The following is an 18,677-nucleotide window of genomic DNA, read 5'->3' as shown; positions in this document are numbered from 1 at the left end:
TTCATTAACAATCCATGACCTCATTGCCTTAAGATGGTTATCTGACTTTATGGCAGCTTAGCATCAGAAAATGACACATACGCACCAATAAAGTTCTTCCAGGAGAGGGAGCTCTCGGCTTGTTTCCAGTTTGCGGGCCAGGCCATCAGCACTGAATTGTGTTTCATGCCACCCAGGCCTGCAGACTGGATCAGGTGAGAGAAACCATCCCGCTGGTTAGAGGACACCACCACATGACAGAAACCCTTTGTTTTCTCCTTTGCCATGGCTGCTTTGATATTCTGTGTAGAAGAAGAAGAAAAAAACAAGGTAATGTTAGTAAGTTGACAATGTTGAATAATTTTCAGTTTGACATTAAGTATTAAGTACTGACATAAGCTGAGATGCATACAAATGCTGTTAGAAAGGCAACATACATTTATGTTTAATCACTACTAACCCCTGAGCTTCATTTAACAAAATGACAAAAAAATTTACTTCAGTGATTCAAATTTGTTTTGTGACTGTCATACAATGTCTGCATAAGCCATAACTTATTACAAGGCCTTTCACTCTTGAGCAACCTGCAGTTACGTGTCTTACTCAAGGGCACAATGGTCATGGCTTGTTTTTTTGCAAGGTTTGAGCCAGCAACCCTTCTGTGAGATTTCTATGTGAATTCTATACTATATTCTTTGTGTACTATAAGCCCTAAATTGCCTAATTTGACAACATAAAATATTGCCAGCATTTTAGAATGGGGGCATTGTAGTTATGTAGAAAAGCCCTTGTTTGTTTTACTTTTTGTTTTTAACATTACATAATTATTATTTTTTTGCTGTATATACAGTATATATAATGAAAAACCTCTACATTTGGTATTGCATTTATTATTTTCTTGTGGTTATAAGTGGTTCTGAAAGGCAAGGTAAAAATTTTTTTTTTTGAAAAATTACTTTTTAAAAAAAATATTTTTTTCCCTTAACATTTGCTGCAAGTATTGGTACAGCAATTACTTCCCCTTGAATTCACTGGAATTGAGAAAGTGCCAGGGGTTCCCAAATGTTTTTGCCCAGAGATTTTAAGTTAATATTTCAAAACATTTAACAACACATTGACATGTTCATTATTATTATCATTATTAGTAGCAGAGGTATGTTTTAACTCAAATTATACCAATGGAGACACATTTATTATAGCTGTAAATTACAATTATACTGTAAAATAAAAAATATATATTTAATCATTTTAATAATGCACTGTGTTTCATTTATGAGCCACTGTTTGGGAAACCTTGCAATACGCAATAACTTCAAAGAATGCTATTTAGTTGTCAAAGCTAAAACCAAATTAGCTTTTCTATTAAAGACAAAGAAGCTTGGCTTTAACTGTATGTCTTTACCTTTTCAGAGAGCTTCGCATCTGCCTCACGAGCCATGTAGGTGCCCTCCAGCACTGAGCAGACGATGGTCAGGCCTTTCCCAGCCTTCAGCTGTGAGGTAAAGGAAAGCAGACGTGGATGTTTTACCCCCAAGTCAGAGTCCAACTTCAGGAGCACCAGCAGCTGAGGTCTGGAAGATGAGTTACATTTGAAATATTTGTTCTTAGATTCTGTCAAGTATGAAGAAGCTTGTACACAGCACTGGATTCTTCTGGATGCTCACCTCCAGTTCTTGGTGTGAGGTGGCGCCTCCTCCAATTTTATTAAGGCATATTGAGCTGCATTAAGGGATAATCCTCGAATCCCATCTCCCCATTCCTTCTCTGCCCTGAGGCGAAATAAAATGAAGAGTTAATATAGAACATTTTGCTTTAAAAAAAAAAAACGACGAATATTATGGACACTTGCTTACCCTCTGTATTCAATGTACTTGTAGATGCATCCAGAAAACAGTATGACAACCAAAGCATAATACCAAGATGAGACAAACATGAGGGACAGACTCAGGCTCATCCCAAGAAAAGAGAGGGACCTGCAGACATTTAAACAAATCCAATGGTGCAATTAATGGTAATTCACACAATCAAACATTAACTCAGACTGGTCCATTTTACCTCAATTTACATGCAGATGGAACTAATAGGTATTACACTACACTTGTTTGGTTAATGTAAAACCAATGTAACAGCATGAATTTGTAAGCAAGTAGGTTTCCTTTCTCTCCATTTTTGTTACCAATGGTTTTGGGGTTCCTTGCCACTGTTGCTTTTGTTGTATTGACCATTCTGACATTGTTGGATGTCAACTGGGCCGGTTGCATAAACTATTTATACTATTTTTTTATTCAAGGCTGGTCTTATGACATCACTGTTTTCTAAAGGACTGCTTTAAAGCTAAATTGATCTACTTTCATAACTGATACTCTTTACACAGTTATTAAATGGAACTGAATCAACACTGAACTGACCTCAGCTGAACAAAGACACTATTGTTTTTCTTAGAGCTGCTTTAGAGCAGAATTGATCTCTGTTTGCACTTTTGAATCATTATTTTCCTATTTATGCTAATAAAGCTGCTTTAAAGCAATCTGTATTGTATAAAGTGCAGTACAAATAAAGGTGACTTGACTTGTTGCTCTAATAATCATAAAGTGTTACTCACCAGTGGTAGAACTTGAATCTTGGCCTCCAGTTTGGGGTACGTAGAAGCGTTTGGACAGCACAGGCCAAGTTTACAAAAAGGTAACACATCAAGAAAAACCTGCAAAGTAGAAATTGGAAGCAGGGCTTTTATAGTTAACTACAACTAAAACAATTTGGTTATTGAAATAAAATAAATGTTAACTTTTTTTTTAATTTTTTTAATTTAGTTTAACTTCTGCTAAAATTGACCAAAATAACTAAATCTTAAACTGAAATAAAAATGGATAAAACCTACACTAAAAATCTTCCGGTTCAAAAACCTTTGACTTGTAAAGTTTTTACAGAATTCTCTTCTGCTCACCAAGCCTGCATTTATTTGATCAAAAATACAGCAAAAACAGTAATATTGTGAAATATTTTAACTATTTAAAATAACTGCCTTCTTTTTGAATATATTTGTTATAAATGTTATTTATTCCTGTGATCAAAGCCAAATTTTCAGCTACATTACTCCAGTCTTCAGAGTCACATGATCTTCAGAAATCATTCTAATATGATTATTTGCCATTCAAAAAACAATTATTATTATCAATATTATCAATATATAGTGGCGCCGGACCTGGTTATGTCACATAGTAAAGATGTGAAAGCAATGAGAACACACTCACATTGACAGGATGGGAGCAACATGATCCAGGGATCCAATGAGGATCCCAATCTCACAGATTGCTGCTGTTAGGAGTAAGGCCCAGGTTGGCTCACCATTAGATTTGCTATGACCAAACACCTACCAGTAAGAAGTAGGACATGTTAGTCTTCATAGTCAAGACAATTTTGTCAAGTGTTTTGCAAACTTTCACTAATTTCTTTCTATATATTTTTTGTAAGTAAGAACAATTCAAACAGAACTGTGCCTCAGGACATGTAAATGTGTCTTTATTTAATAAAATATCACAAAGGAAAGGATCAGAGCATGTTGTTACCTGTAAGAATGGCATGATGCCATCTCGAGCTATAGCCTGAAGGATCCTGGGAGCACCGGTGAGGCTCTGTAGCCCCGCACCACAACAGGAGAAAAATGAGCCAATCACAATCACCCATGAAGATGGCCAAGCTAATGTTGCAACAGCTAGAGTCCCTTTAACTGACTTGCCATACCTATTACGAAACCAAGCATGCAAAAACACGCAAAAACAGGAAGAATATTAAAACTGAACTGATTTAGCAAGCATTTTTGTAAACCACAGTTATTACCAAACAGCACTTACTTGTCTCGGAGTACAACACCTTCAATACATGCTCCGAATAACACCACACAGGAAAGGTCTGTTTAGCCAAATTAAGGTATTCATCTGACTTGTCAAATAATTCATTATAAAATTGTTTACGTAACTAACTGATTAAAATTATTTCCCAAGAGGCTTAGGTTTTTGCAGAAAGATACAGATAATGGAGGTGGTTGCAATAGCCATTATGGTCCCAGTGGGAATGGACCTCTGAGGGTCTCGAATATCTCCAGACCTGTTCGACCCAGCCATGATTCCTATGAAAATCAAGGGAAAAAAACATTTAATGCATACCTGCCAACCTTGAAGAAATTTTATGAGTACTACAACACCGCCCCCCCACCCCCACACGCACGTGAATGTATTCTCCACCGTTGCACACACACCTGTGAGAAACCTATGAGATAACTAACACTATAATACATATTATACACATAATATCCTTTCACTAATTAAGATTTATTAGTTACTCCATAACATATACAAGTAGACTATAAATGTTATACAATTACTGCAATCACTCCGAACATTTTGTACAGGAGGCATAGCCCATGGAAACTTCTTCCACCTGAAAATCTTGTCAGAAATAAAAGTAAACTGAGGACATTCTTTCTACAACCCGAATTCCGGAAAAGTTGGGACGTTTTTTAAATTTTAATAAAATGAAAACTAAAGGAATTTCAAATCACATGAGCCAATATTTTATTCACAATAGAACATAGATAACGTAGCAAATGTTTAAACTGAGAAATTTTACACTTTTATCCACTTAATTAGCTCATTTAAAATTGAATGCCTGCTACAGGTCTCAAAAAAGTTGGCACGGGGGCAACAAATGGCTAAAGAAGCAAGCAGTTTTGAAAAGATTCAGCTGGGAGAACATCTAGTGATTAATTAAGTTAATTGATATCAGGTCTGTAACATGATTAGCTATAAAAGCTTTGTCTTAGAGAAGCAGAGTCTCTCAGAAGTAAAGATGGGCAGAGGCTCTCCAATCTGTGAAAGACTGCGTAAAAAAATTGTGGAAAACTTTAAAAACAATGTTCCTCAACGTCAAATTGCAAAGGCTTTGCAAATCTCATCATCTACAGTGCATAACATCATCAAAAGATTCAGAGAAACTGGAGAAATCTCTGTGCGTAAGGGACAAGGCCGGAGACCTTTATTGGATGCCCGTGGTCTTCGGGCTCTCAGACGACACTGCATCACTCATCGGCATGATTGTGTCAATGACATTACTAAATGGGCCCAGGAATACTTTCAGAAACCACTGTCGGTAAACACAATCCGCCGTGCCATCAGCAGATGCCAACTAAAGCTCTATCATGCAAAAAGGAAGCCATATGTGAACATGGTCCAGAAGCGCCGTCGTGTCCTGTGGGCCAAGGCTCATTTAAAATGGACTATTTCAAAGTGGAATAGTGTTTTATGGTCAGACGAGTCCAAATTTGACATTCTTGTTGGAAATCACGGACGCCGTGTCCTCCGGGCTAAAGAGGAGGGAGACCTTCCAGCATGTTATCAGCGTTCAGTTCAAAAGCCAGCATCTCTGATGGTATGGGGGTGCATAAGTGCATACGGTATGGGCAGCTTGCATGTTTTGGAAGGCTCTGTGAATGCTGAAAGGTATATAAAGGTTTTAGAGCAACATATGCTTCCCTCCAAACAATGTCTATTTCAGGGAAGGCCTTGTTTATTTCAGCAGGACAATGCAAAACCACATACTGCAGCTATAACAACAGCATGGCTTCGTCGTAGAAGAGTCCGGGTGCTAACCTGGCCTGCCTGCAGTCCAGATCTTTCACCTATAGAGAACATTTGGTGCATCATTAAACGAAAAATACGTCAAAGACGACCACGAACTCTTCAGCAGCTGGAAATCTATATAAGGCAAGAATGGGACCAAATTCCAACAGCAAAACTCCAGCAACTCATAGCCTCAATGCCCAGACGTCTTCAAACTGTTTTGAAAAGAAAAGGAGATGCTACACCATGGTAAACATGCCCCCGTCCCAACTATTTTGAGACCTGTAGCAGAAACCAAAATTGAAATGAGCTCATTTTGTGCAAAAAATTGTAAACTTTCTCAGTTTAAACATTTGCTATGTTATCTATGTTCTATTGTGAATAAAATATTGGCTCATGTGATTTGAAAGTCTTTTAGTTTTCATTTTATTAAAATTTAAAAAACGTCCCAACTTTTCCGGAATTCGGGTTGTAAATAAATAAATCAAAATATTAATAAATGTGCAAAACCAGCAGTTATCAATATCAAAATCAGTTTGCTAAAAACAAACAAACTTTTTCATTGTTTAACTTGTTAAAGGTTGCAGATTTGGCTTTTTTTAAGTAGTGCATCAGTGAAAGTCTCTTTGTAACAAATGCTGCCTTTGGAGGCAATCATGACTTTTCTTGTCACCAGAGAACTAAACATCTCTGTGCTCATATTAATAGATTATTATTAATGTTGAAAAGAGCGGAGAATATATATATTTTTTTTTCAGGTTTTTTCGGGGGAATAAATTGAAAGAACAGCATTGTTTGTTACATTTGTTACAGTTACATTTATTTGTTACATTTATATTATTTACATCAAGCTTTTGAATGGTATAGTATTGCATATTGTTATTGAAACTTCATAATGTTTCACTTGATTATACATTTAGTCAGGAATTATAGTTTGGAAAAAGTCTAACTAGTAAAATGTTTACACGTTATGTGAAAACTAGTACAAGTATATAAATAAATAATACGAGACTTACTAATGTTTATTATCTCTGCTGAATAAATTGCTTCATTCTTTTTTTCTGAGGAAATCCAAATCTCAAATACTCAACCAAATCACATTTTGGGGTGAATTAGATCTTATTCCTCTCATCGCGAAGCAAACAGTAAAATAAAAATAAAAACTTTATTTCACATTAGAATCTGAAAAGAGCGTTCAGTGCGGGGGCTTTGTCGAATTAGAAGATAATGAAGGGAGATGTGAAAAACGGACATCGCTTTGTTTTCATATGGATTACTTTATCACAGAATATTTGTTTTCGGCAGCACTTGTTTAGTTTAAAAGTAGACATGTCAAGCTTTCTATAGATATCTCTCTTATGTCTCTTCGTTGAGTATTCACTGAGTTACAGTTCATTTTAATGACGTGTTTGTAAATGAATGTCAGCGCAAACAAAGGCTGCAGACAGCACACCTTGTTTGTTATCTTTATTTTATAAGTGCACAAAGTTTTGTTGTTATTATGTCTGTATACAAATAAAAGTAGACCCTTTAGAGGTTCGATTTTGCTCTTATCTGTATGATCAAAACTTAAAGTGTAATTGAAGTTCTTTTCGGGGTTATCAGGAGATGGGTCCCAGATGGAACCCAGCCTGGTTCATTACTCAAAACCACAATCATGGGTAAGACTGCCGACCTGACTGCTGTCCAGAAGGCCATCATTGACACCCTCAAGCGAGAGGGTAAGACACAGAAAGAAATTTCTGAACGAATAGGCTGTTCCCAGAGTGCTGTATCAAGGCACCTCATTGGGAAGTCTGTGGGAAGGAAAAAGTGTGGCAAAAAAACGCTGCACAACGAGAAGAGGTGACCGGACCCTGAGGAAGATTGTGGAGAAGGACTGATTCCAGACCTTGGGGGACCTGAGGAAGCAGTGTAACCTTTATCTTACGTTAATCACCACCTGGCCTGTCTAAAACCTTCTAGATTTTAAGCCATTCCACCACTTTTCTAACTGCCAACTAAGTTTGTGGATAGGAGGGGCAGGTGGGCGGCGGGTTAACATGCACCGCTCTGATTGGCCGAAAGCTTTTCACTCCACTTACGCGCTGTGGATCAGCGGCAGAATCAGCGTCATAGATTGCATAGAAACTGAAATCGGCGAAATGCGAGACGCAACAAAATGCGTACCTAGAGAGCAGCGAATCGTCGTACTTATGGGTCAAAATGCGTGCAGAGTACTAAAATTGTGTACATGTTGGCAGGTCTGTTTAATGCACTTTTTACACAGCAAATAGTTTAACTGAACTTTTCAGCATTGTTGTTCGTTTTTAAACCACACAGTTTTTTGTAGTAAAGCTATTTGATGTATTAGGCACAATGTCTTTCAATATATCAACAATTTTACACAATGTTACACAGAATCTCTCTTTTGACTTAGTTTCTTCTATATAATCAGCCAATAGTTTGCAATTCCATCTGAATCATTCTCACAGATCAATCACACTTTGAAACATTTGAAGAGGTTTCTCTCTCTACAAAACCTAATACCAAAAGAACAAAAAGAGCACTCGATGAAGTGAATATTTACCCAAAAACCACTGAAACTAAACCTGCAGATGAATCCTATCGTTTGTAATCGAAGAAGGTAAAAAAGTTCTGTCTTTAGTCATTTGTAGCCAAAACAATATTAAAAAAAAATAAATAAATACACAGAAGCACAGGTAACATTGTGAAGGGCTCATATACTGCTCACATTTTTGGCTTTTATAAACATTATTGTTTTTACATAACAAATGGAAAAGACAAACTGTAACTATAAACTAAACTGTCTATTTCAGACAGTGTCACACCCTACAACCTGCCACTCAAAATCCACACATAATGATGGACTTAAAGGCGTACTAGAGGATTGTAAAGATATTTCACTGGAACTTGATCTTCATTACATCCATTTTCTGTTTCTGTTCTGAGTTTGAATTCTTTATGCAATTATTTGTATTTGGCAGCAATTGTCATTTATGTATTCAGCTTACAGCTCTTGTTAGAGCGCTGACATTTTTGCTACAGTTACACTTGAAAAAAAAAATAATAATAATATTTTTTTTTTATGTAAAGCCTATGAAATATTATGAAACCAGATAGATTTAAATGAAAAATGTTGGCCTTCTAGTCACTTTTCCATGCTTCATGTCACTGTGGAGTTGATCATAATCATAATATGGTGATTTTGTCATTTTGGAACTTGAAATTCACCAGTCCTGCAAAAATTCACCTAAATGAAAGAAAAAAAGAAAGTCATACAGGTTTAAAATACCTGTAACTGAAGGAAAGTAGATTCCAACCAGAAGGGTGAAGAAGGTAGTGACATCATTGAGAACATAATATGGAGGCGGTTTTTTGTTATCTGAAGCTTGTTCTGAACTCTGTCCCTCCTGCTCCACTATGCCTTTGTATTGTCCATAGTGTCCCCACATGTTATCTAGGAGAAACATTATTACAGTAAAACACTGAGCAACCTAAATTGAAAACTTTGTCAAAATGCATCAGGTTATAAAACAAACAAACAAACAATTTAATTTTGTTATCATCATGAAATCTTGTGGTGTTCAACTAATTTGTAGTTAAATTATATTTGTATAGCTTGAAGTGTAATTTTATTTGAGTATTCACCTGATATGACCCCGCTGAGCAAGCCACGAACAGCTTGAATCTCTGTTAAATTGTTATGGGTGAAGTAATCATCACATGTTGCATTTTCAATGCCACCTATACAAAAAAGCTTCCACAGCTGGGTGGGGGTGGTCACGTTGTTGATGAGCTCTGTTTTGTCACACTTGTCAAACCTCGAATTTTGCAAGGTGCGGTTGCCTAGCAGACACACTCGATGTCTTGATGTACAAAAGAGACCAGAAATTAACTTGTGTTGAAATAGTATGAACCATCATATTCAATATATCGTAAATTTTTACATTGTAAATTAAGCTGTAGCATATTTTATTCAAATCCTAAGCCACATTTGTAGACCCATTTAGATAAAAAAAATTAATAATAATAAAATAAAAAATAAAATAAATGAAGTGTCCAGAAACTTGCAGATGCAGTTTTATTGTAATGTCACGCCAGGTAGCCCAGGCCAGAATCCTATATAGTTTTATCGTATATATACTGTCATTCATATATAACATCATGGCCATCCAATGTCATTCATTTTGAATTCACATTTAGTTATTTTGGTTTATTGTTCAAAATTTTATGTGAACAATATAATTTTTTTTTAAGACTAATTCCATGTCATGTTTCCAATTTAAATGTGATAAATTTGTACACTTGAACGCAGCATAATGTTTTATGTCCATGTAAAAAAATACAGCACTACTCACTGAGAATTGGGAGGCTTGATGGCAGATTGGATGACCCCTGCATAGATGGCCACAATTGACAGCATTACGCAGGACAGGAAGACCAAAGCCATCTTGTTGACATATTTCACTCCAACAAACACTACCAGAGTCATGATAACTAAACAGCATGTCCCATAAATGCGCATGTCATTTTGCATTCCAGTTGGCTCTTCAGTCTCTGCTTTAAACACAGCAGCATTGGGCATTATGTATGTCTGTATCAGGGCATGAAAGAAGAGAAAGGGTTATTGCTATCACACTGAGGATGCAGAAGCTAATATGATTTTTGAGGTTATGTCAAGAGCAATGAAAAGGTAAGTTAATGATAGAATCTGCTGACTTGTGTTAGTTCAGTGCTGACACAAGTTCTTCTGTAGAGATGAAAGAGTGCCGTTTTTGTTTGCAAGAAATTGTTAATGTTGGTCTGTAAGTTTTGACTCACCAAAAAGATTTCCATGGTTCCTAGTATGTACATAGAACCTGCAAATGTGGTGCCCAGGTAGACACACAAACCCACTGCACCTCCAAACTCTGGGCCTAATGCTCTGGAGATCATGTAGTATGAACCACCAGCTAAAGTGGGAAGAAAAGAGATTCACGTTGACTTAAAATCAATTATGGAGTCAATAATGATAAAAATATTATATAAAAGAGTGACATAGGAGATTGAAATCATACCAGGCACTACACCATTAGTGGCAATGGCACTCATTGAAATTGCAGTCAGCATAGTCTAGAGATAAGAAAAAAGACACATGTAAAACAGATATTTTGTTAAATTCCAGTTGAAAATATATGATCAAAAAGGCTTTAAGGATACCTCATATGGCCAAACATATGTAGACACCCAAAGACAAAAACCTATATACTTGATGCAAGGTTAGGATATTTTATTTCTATTGGCAATTAAAAAAGTTTTTCAATTTACTTTATTTTCTGTTAGAATTCACCTTTAGTTTGAATTGTTATAGATCTTTCTTTAAATATATTTTTTTATATTTCAGGGCTGCCAAAGCTATTTTAAACAGTATCTTTTAAAAATGTTTACCAACTGTGTGGATACATTTGTGGTACCAGTGAACACAGGACAATCTTAGCAAAGCAAATGAACAAATAAATAACCATTTTTGTTGTTGTTGTTGTTTTTACAACCAGTGATTTCCCAAAAGGTTTGCCATATTGAATGATCCCTGGTAAGTTTTTCTGATTCATGTTGATTGACAACAAACTGTCAGCTTCCTGCTACACACAGCGACATTTCTCTGTGTGTCTTGACATGTCTTGATACGCACGGGAGAATTACTTGTAGTTTCTTGTGAAATTCATTCAAACAGCTCTAAAATATAAATTGTCTTTACATAAAGGCATGTTTTATTTAATTTTTTTTACACACTCAAAGATTTCAAGTTTTATACTATACAAAAATATATATTTTTTTAATATGAATTGAATTACAACATAAAAGATTGTTTATTGCGGTCCTATTAGTTTTTATTAAGAAAAAAACAAAAACAAAAAGAAAACACTGTACCAGACTTTGAGTAATGCTAGTAAAGATGTTCCGCATCTGACTTGGTAAAAACAAATCTCAGAATGGTCTCAATTTCTGCATTGTCACAAACTGTTGGCACAAAGTCTGAAGCACATAGTTGTCTAGAATGTCAATGTGTAGAATCAACACCAAATCTGATAATTATAAGAAAGTGTTGTTGAAATACTTTTGGACATGTCAAGTTTTTCATTTCTTTGTGTGACAAAACTGTCAAATCTGGCAAAAAGGCATATTTTTATTAAGTGAGTGAAGAAATGGCTCCATGTTTCTTTTCCCACCTGGATACACTAGATCAATGAGTACAAAAAAAAAAAAGTGTTTTTTTTTTTTATTTGGAAAAAAAAAAAAAAAAAAAACTCACGCAAGAACAGCACATGAAGACGATAGCAAGGGCCTCCAAGATTCCCGCGGTACCCACTATCCATGTGAGCCGCAGAAAAAGAATCACACCCAGAATGTTCTGCATGCAGGGCAGGAACACACCTATAAATGTGCCCATCTGAGGGCCCTTCAAACAGATTGACACATAAAACGAAAACACTTCAGTTATGTAGGACAAACTGAGATAGCAGCAAAATGCTTGCAGGAGCTGTGAATTCAATGCGTTTGAAAGTCTTTTAACCATCTTTGTGCAAGGCAGTTTGCAGACTCACATTCACGGTGACCCTCTGAATCCCATCCTCACTCTCCGCCTCCTCATGCTCGACGGCCCCCTGGGTTATGTTGGTGTAGTTGGCCAGTTTGTTGAGGAGAGATGACACCATCGGTGTGCTGTCAATCTCATCCTGTGAGACATGGAGCAGCAAAATGATTTAAAATTGTATTTTAAAGACACTATATAAATAAGGTGAAGTATTTTATTTGAACAATGTTCTCAAACAGTGATAGCTGATGCACAAAGCTGAAATGGTTGGTTTTAAGCAGTTTGTTAGCCTACCTCATACAGAGCCATATTCTTGCCATAGATGCTGTCATCATGATCTGTACTTATTAAAGAGCTGGTTTCTCTGGGAGTCTCCTCACCTGGCAAATGAGAGAAAACACTAATACGGTTTAAATCGGAGAGGTTGATTTTTTGTTTAAAGGCTGGAATATGTTACACCATTTTTTTTAAAACTCCAAACACAACAAACTCGCACAGAAACAGGTACCTCATTGTTGTATAAGAAATGAAAATAAAAGCAATAAGCCCCGTGAAGCTGTGGTTTACAGTGAATTTATAACACCTAAGGTGCATTAGTTGTTATAAATTCACTGTAAACCACGGCTTCACGGGGCTTATTGCTTTTATAAAACGGTTATTCCATATAAGGAGTAAGGTTTCACAGAATAAAACAGAGCAAATAAAGTCCAATGATTTAAATAAAAACAGTATTCTTGCAACCAAACAATGTAGTTCCTTAGAAACAGTTGTGGTTCCAACAAAGTGGTTGCCAAAATACACAGAAGTAAACAATGGTGTTTATTTGTAGTGTAATTTACAACAGCTTTGAATGCGGCTCAACCAATTAGAATCAAGGACCGGAACTATTCGTTTTATAACAAAAATTCTAAAATCTACTCAAAATCTCAGTTATTTCGTCTAAATTTTCAGTGTTGTTAGCTTTGGACCAGACATAAGGTGTAAAAGTACAAAAAAAAATAATAAAAGTGAAAGCGTTAACTCAACTTGACAAGACATGTTTGTTCTTGTCTTGGGAAATCATGGCAAAACTCACATTTTCCACATAACTCATCTCTTATTTTAGTCTAAAAATATAATCGAACACTTTCATTTATTAGACACTAGGTTCATGTTATCATCTTTTAGATAACCCCAAAATTGTTTATGCCAGTATACTGTTTAATATGCCATTACTGTTCACATTCACCAAGCCAATATTTGCAGAAAACAAGCATGAAATATTTTTTATTTTTATATTTGAGACAATGAAATACAAACAGATCATCCAGGTCATTTTTTGTGTATCTAGAAGACACAACCTATGTTCCCTTAAACTATGTCTCATGACACGCTTTTTAATGTTTTAATCTGTTTATATTTTAAACCTTCACAACAGCAGATCTGTGAGCTGTCAACTGCACACCTCAGTCTTAATGTAAGAAACATATGTTGGCGGTAAAAAAGAAAGTGAAACATTACCAATGTATAGGCTATATATAGGTCAAACAAGCATTCTTCCAGTATGAGAAATTTCAAATGCTTAACATTAATTGAATAGATGGTTTAAAATCAGCTTACACTTGCCATTGTAATGATCTTTTGATAATGCATATCAATGAAATTCTAACTCACCTAATATCTTTAGATTCAAACCTTCTTCACAGTCCATGCTGAGAAGGAGACAAAACGTCTCTGATGGTCTGAGCAGTAAGAACGCTGTGCCTTAGGAAATTGCTGTACAGTCTAATGCCAGTCTGTTGAGTAACAGTTCAGTAGTCTTCACCTAGTCTTCTCGACTTGTTCCAAGCTATGCTAGACAAACTCATTAGGTCTGTGTGAAGAAGAGCAGCCTGTCTCTGTCTTCCAGCAGCCCTCCTACCTCTCATATCTGATCATCTCTTTCTCTATCTTCTTCACTCATGTTTATTCCAGTACAAGCTTTATGTAGGTGATATCAGCCTCTCCCTGCCCTCCAGTCTGTTTTGTCCTGTCCTCTCTGAGGTTCAAAAACAGCACCAGACTGGCTCTGTACTGTATTTCTTAAACCCTCTGTACTAGATCACTGACTGAGCGCGAGTCTTGAATGACTTCTCATCAAATCGAGGAGGGGAGGGGGATTACAGTAAAGGCTTATTCAAAACCAGTTATTCAGCTGAAAGAGAATATGTGCTGAAAGAAAAACTGAAATCCAGTTCATCAGCATGCTAGACCTCATTTGTGTAATTTCAGAAACATTTCAAAGCGAAACTTAAGGAGTGTGTCTGAAGTGGGTATAATATTATGATGATGATAAACATTTAGAGATACTTAACTAAATATTAGTTTTTAAGCAGTGACTGGACTGACTTAAGACTGGACATGGTGCTCCATTAAGGTACAGGTATATTGCTGCTGTTAGACAGACTGAGAAAGTTGGTTTTAAAGCTGTATTAGTAAACTGGCAAATATCTATTTCCCAGGCCTGTGCTGCCAAAGGATCTAATTTCACGTCTCTTTCCACAGTGAAAACAGAACAATAACAGAGGAGGTTCATTAAAAGCTTTCAAGGTTTCCGAAACATCCTTTTCCTGAGAATTCCCTCCGTGTGGTTTGTAAGTTGTGTTTATCATCCTGTACACATGCTAATTTTGTATATAAACAATGAAATCCCACAGGGACTAATTTGTGATGTTTTGGGAAAGCTCAGTTGGCATGCATTTACTGTATAAATACCGGATTTTAAAAGTATAAAAGATTTGGCCAAATATAACTATTAATAATAACTGTGTGTGTGTATATAATATATATATATATATATATATATATATATATATATATATATATTAAAGTGCAATTGATTCCACTGATATTTGTGATATGTATGGTGTAGTAACACCAGTTTTATTCAGATGCCAAAACTGAGCAAAAGTATACAATTTAGTGCAAATGTTATTTATGTCGCCAAAAGATAAGATGAAATTCTGACAGTTTTTCAGGTGAATTATATTTCATTCTAGACCTCCTAATAACACAAGATGGTATTAAATGCTTAGTTTTATGATCTCTGTATTTTGGCAATGCAACGATGATTGAGATACAAATGTTTCTATTTGAAATTCTATTTGATACTCGCAAAATTAATTTTCTTATAAAATGATGTACGGCTGATCAAATAAAAGTTGCTTTAGTCCAGTAAATGGTGAAACAATAAAAATGACAATTTATCTTATGTTTACTTTATAAAAAGCATTACATTTTTAAAGTGAAGCGACGTGATGTAACATACTGCCAAGTATGGTGACCCATACTCAGAATTCATGCTCTGCATTTAACCCATCCAAAGTGCACACACATACACTTTGAACACACACCCGGAGCAGTGGGCAACAATTTTTGCTGTGGCCCCCGGGGAGCAGTTGCTCAAGGGCAACTAAGTCATGGTATTGCCGGCCTGAGATTCGAACCCACAACCCTAGGGTTAGGAGTCAAACTCTAACCACTAGGCAGAACTTCCCCAAAACTTTATGAAGTTTTCACATTAACCCTTTCACGCATAGTGGTCACTACAGTGGACAGCTATTAAAAAAGCATTTTCTTGAATTTGCACGGGTTTTTATGGCAAAGTTGCACATCAATCTCTTCATTGGACCCTGGTGCATCATCCTATAAATTGAAACCAAGTGGCAAGCCTTTGTGTTTCGATTTTTCCCCCTCCAAACCAAGATGGCCAAGGGTCAGTCAGACATGCCAAGTTGCTCCAGAATATCCACCGATTCCTTCTATCCTAGGAGACTCTTGTAGGTAAAAAAAAATATTGCAGCATAAAGCAATATCTAATGAGTCATATCACAGTAAAATTTTCCAAGTTTTGATTTTAGATTGAGAGAAAACTCTGATTAATCACATGTCCACTGTAGTGGACGTCATGCATGCAATGGCTATATTTCAGCTACAATTCATAATTATAATGTGAATATTGTTTTTGAAATTTAAAACTTAAAAACTTGAAAATATGCATTGACTTTTTCTACTGTAAATAAATGTATTTGTATTATTAAAATGTAATTTTCATTGACATCGAAAAAAGTCATGTGACTACATAATGTATGACACTTGTAATGCATTACTTTACTTGTTAGATCAAAAAGTAATCTGATTTTATAATGCATGTTATTGTAATGCGTTTTTTTACTCATAACATCAAAAAGTAATCTGATTATGTAATGCATGTTACTTGTAATGCGTTTCCTTTCTCATAACATCAAAAAGTAATCTGATTATGTAATGTGCGCTATTGTAATGCGTTTTTTTACTCATAACATCAAAAAGTAATCTGATTACATAATGCATGTTACTTGTAATGCGTTTCTTTACTCGTTACATCAAAAAGTAATCTGATTAGGTAATGCACATTACTTGTAGTTAATTACTTGTTAGATCAAAAAGTAATCTGATTAGGTAATGCATGTTACTTGTAACACATTACTTTACTTGTAACATCAAAAAAGTAATCTGAATGGGTTATGCATGTTACTTGTAATGCGTTGCCCCCAACACTGATCATTTCAGATGAGATTGAAAAAACGTATCTCTAGGTTTTCTCAGAGGAGGGCTATGATAGAAATGTGCATGTCCATCTTGAACATAATCATAATTATCAGCTAATAAGGGTAAATCTCCATACTCTACCAAGTTAAGATTAACAATTTAATTGAGGTTCAACAAATAAAAAACAGATGCAATATGGATAAACAAATGATAAAGCTTGGCTTATTGAATATCAGATCCCTTTCTACGAAAACACTTTTTGTAAATAATATGATCACTGATCATAATATAGATGTACTCTGTTTGACAGAAACCTGGCTAAAACCTGATGATTACATTATTTTAAATGAGTCCACCCCCCAAGATTACTGTTATAAACATGAGCCGCGTCTAAAAGGCAAAGGTGGAGGTGTTGCTTCAACAACATATTTATAACAACATTTTCAGGATTTCTCAGAGGGCAGGCTTCAAGTATAACTCGTTTGAAGTAATGGTGCTTCATATAACATTATCCAGAGAAACAAATGTTAATGATAAATCCCCTGTTATGTTTGTACTGGCTACTGTATACAGGCCACCAGGGCACCATACAGACTTTATTAAAGAGTTTGGTGATTTTACATCCGAGTTAGTTCTGGCTGCAGATAAAGTCTTAATAGTTGGTGATTTTAATATCCATGTTGATAATGAAAAAGATGCATTGGGATCAGCATTTATAGACATTCTGAACTCTACTGGTGTTAGGCAACACGTTTCAGGACCTACTCATTGTCGAAATCATACTCTAGATTTAATACTGTCACATGGAATTGATGTTGATGGTGTTGAAATTATTCAGCCAAGTGATGATATCTCAGATCATTATTTAGTTCTGTGCAAACTTCATATAGCCAAAATTGTAAATTCTACTTCTTGTTACAAGTATGGAAGAACCATCACTTCTAACACAAAAGACTGCTTTTTAAGTTATCTTCCTGATGTAACCAAATTCCTTAGCATATCCAAAACCTCAGAACAACTTGATGATGTAACAGAAACTATGGACTCTCTCTTTTCTAGCACTTTAAATAAAGTTGCTCCTTTACGCTTAAGGAAGGTTAAGGAAAACAGTTTGACACCATGGTATAATGAGCATACTCGCACCCTAAAGAGAACAGCCCAAAAATGGAGCGCAGCTGGAGGAAAACAAAACTAGAGGTATTTCGTATTGCTTGGCGGGAAAGTAACATATCCTACAGAAAAGCATTAAAAACTGCTAGAGACATTTACTTTTCTTCTCTTTTAGAAGAAAACAAACATAACCCCAGGTATTTATTCAATACAGTGGCTAAATTAACGAAAAATAAAGCCTCAACAAGTGTTGACATTTCCCAACACCACAGCAGTAATGACTTTATGAACTACTTTACTTCTAAAATTGATACTATTAGAGATAAAATTGCAACCATTCAGCCGTCAGCTAAAGTATCGAATCAGACAGTGCACTATAGACCCCCTGAGGAACAGTTCCACTCATTCTCTACTATAGGAGAGGAAGAATTGTATAAACTTGTTAAATCATCTAAACCAACAACATGTATGTTAGACCCTATACCATCTAAGCTCCTAAAAGAGGTGCTTCCAGAAGTCATAGATCCTCTTCTGACTATTATCAATTCCTCATTGTCATTAGGATATGTCCCCAAAACCTTCAAACTGCTTGTTATTAAGCCTCTCATCAAAAAACCACAACTTGACCCCAAAGAACTAGTTAATTATAGACCAATCTCGAATCTCCCTTTTCTGTCCAAGATACTAGAAAAGGTGGTATCCTCACAATTATATTCCTTCTTAGAGAAAAATGGTATATGTGAGGATTTCCAGTCAGGATTTAGACCGTATCATAGTACTGAGACTGCTCTCCTTAGAGTTACAAATGATCTGCTCTTATCATTTGATCGTGGGTGTATCTCTCTATT

At 35.7% G+C, this 18,677-nt stretch overlaps 1 protein-coding gene across 5 annotated transcripts in view; it reads right to left on the bottom strand.

The window, feature by feature from the left end:
• Positions 1–18,677, bottom strand: part of LOC132096545 (solute carrier family 12 member 7-like) — a 38,225-nt gene that overhangs the window by 7,971 nt on the left and 11,577 nt on the right. For 4 of the 5 annotated variants that reach the window (XM_059501974.1, XM_059501977.1, XM_059501973.1 and 1 more), the window contains exons 2-18: positions 12,466–12,551; positions 12,182–12,313; positions 11,890–12,036; positions 10,655–10,709; positions 10,419–10,549; positions 9,956–10,191; positions 9,246–9,463; positions 8,890–9,054; positions 4,007–4,105; positions 3,831–3,888; positions 3,546–3,720; positions 3,231–3,349; positions 2,582–2,680; positions 1,833–1,952; positions 1,644–1,748; positions 1,382–1,550; positions 86–281 (exon numbers count right to left, since the gene is read on the bottom strand). In XM_059501974.1, coding sequence (XP_059357957.1) covers positions 86–281; positions 1,382–1,550; positions 1,644–1,748; positions 1,833–1,952; positions 2,582–2,680; positions 3,231–3,349; positions 3,546–3,720; positions 3,831–3,888; positions 4,007–4,105; positions 8,890–9,054; positions 9,246–9,463; positions 9,956–10,191; positions 10,419–10,549; positions 10,655–10,709; positions 11,890–12,036; positions 12,182–12,313; positions 12,466–12,551 — 2,310 coding nt within the window. Of the gene's footprint in view, positions 1–85; positions 282–1,381; positions 1,551–1,643; positions 1,749–1,832; positions 1,953–2,581; positions 2,681–3,230; positions 3,350–3,545; positions 3,721–3,830; positions 3,889–4,006; positions 4,106–8,889; positions 9,055–9,245; positions 9,464–9,955; positions 10,192–10,418; positions 10,550–10,654; positions 10,710–11,889; positions 12,037–12,181; positions 12,314–12,465; positions 12,552–13,824; positions 14,131–18,677 lie in introns of those variants that run through there. The other variant, XM_059501975.1, reaches the window with a different exon arrangement.

Source organism: Carassius carassius, chromosome 20 (genome assembly GCF_963082965.1).
Source record: "Carassius carassius chromosome 20, fCarCar2.1, whole genome shotgun sequence".
Lineage (NCBI taxonomy): Eukaryota > Metazoa > Chordata > Actinopteri > Cypriniformes > Cyprinidae > Carassius > Carassius carassius.
This window is presented reverse-complemented; position numbering and strand designations above follow the sequence as displayed.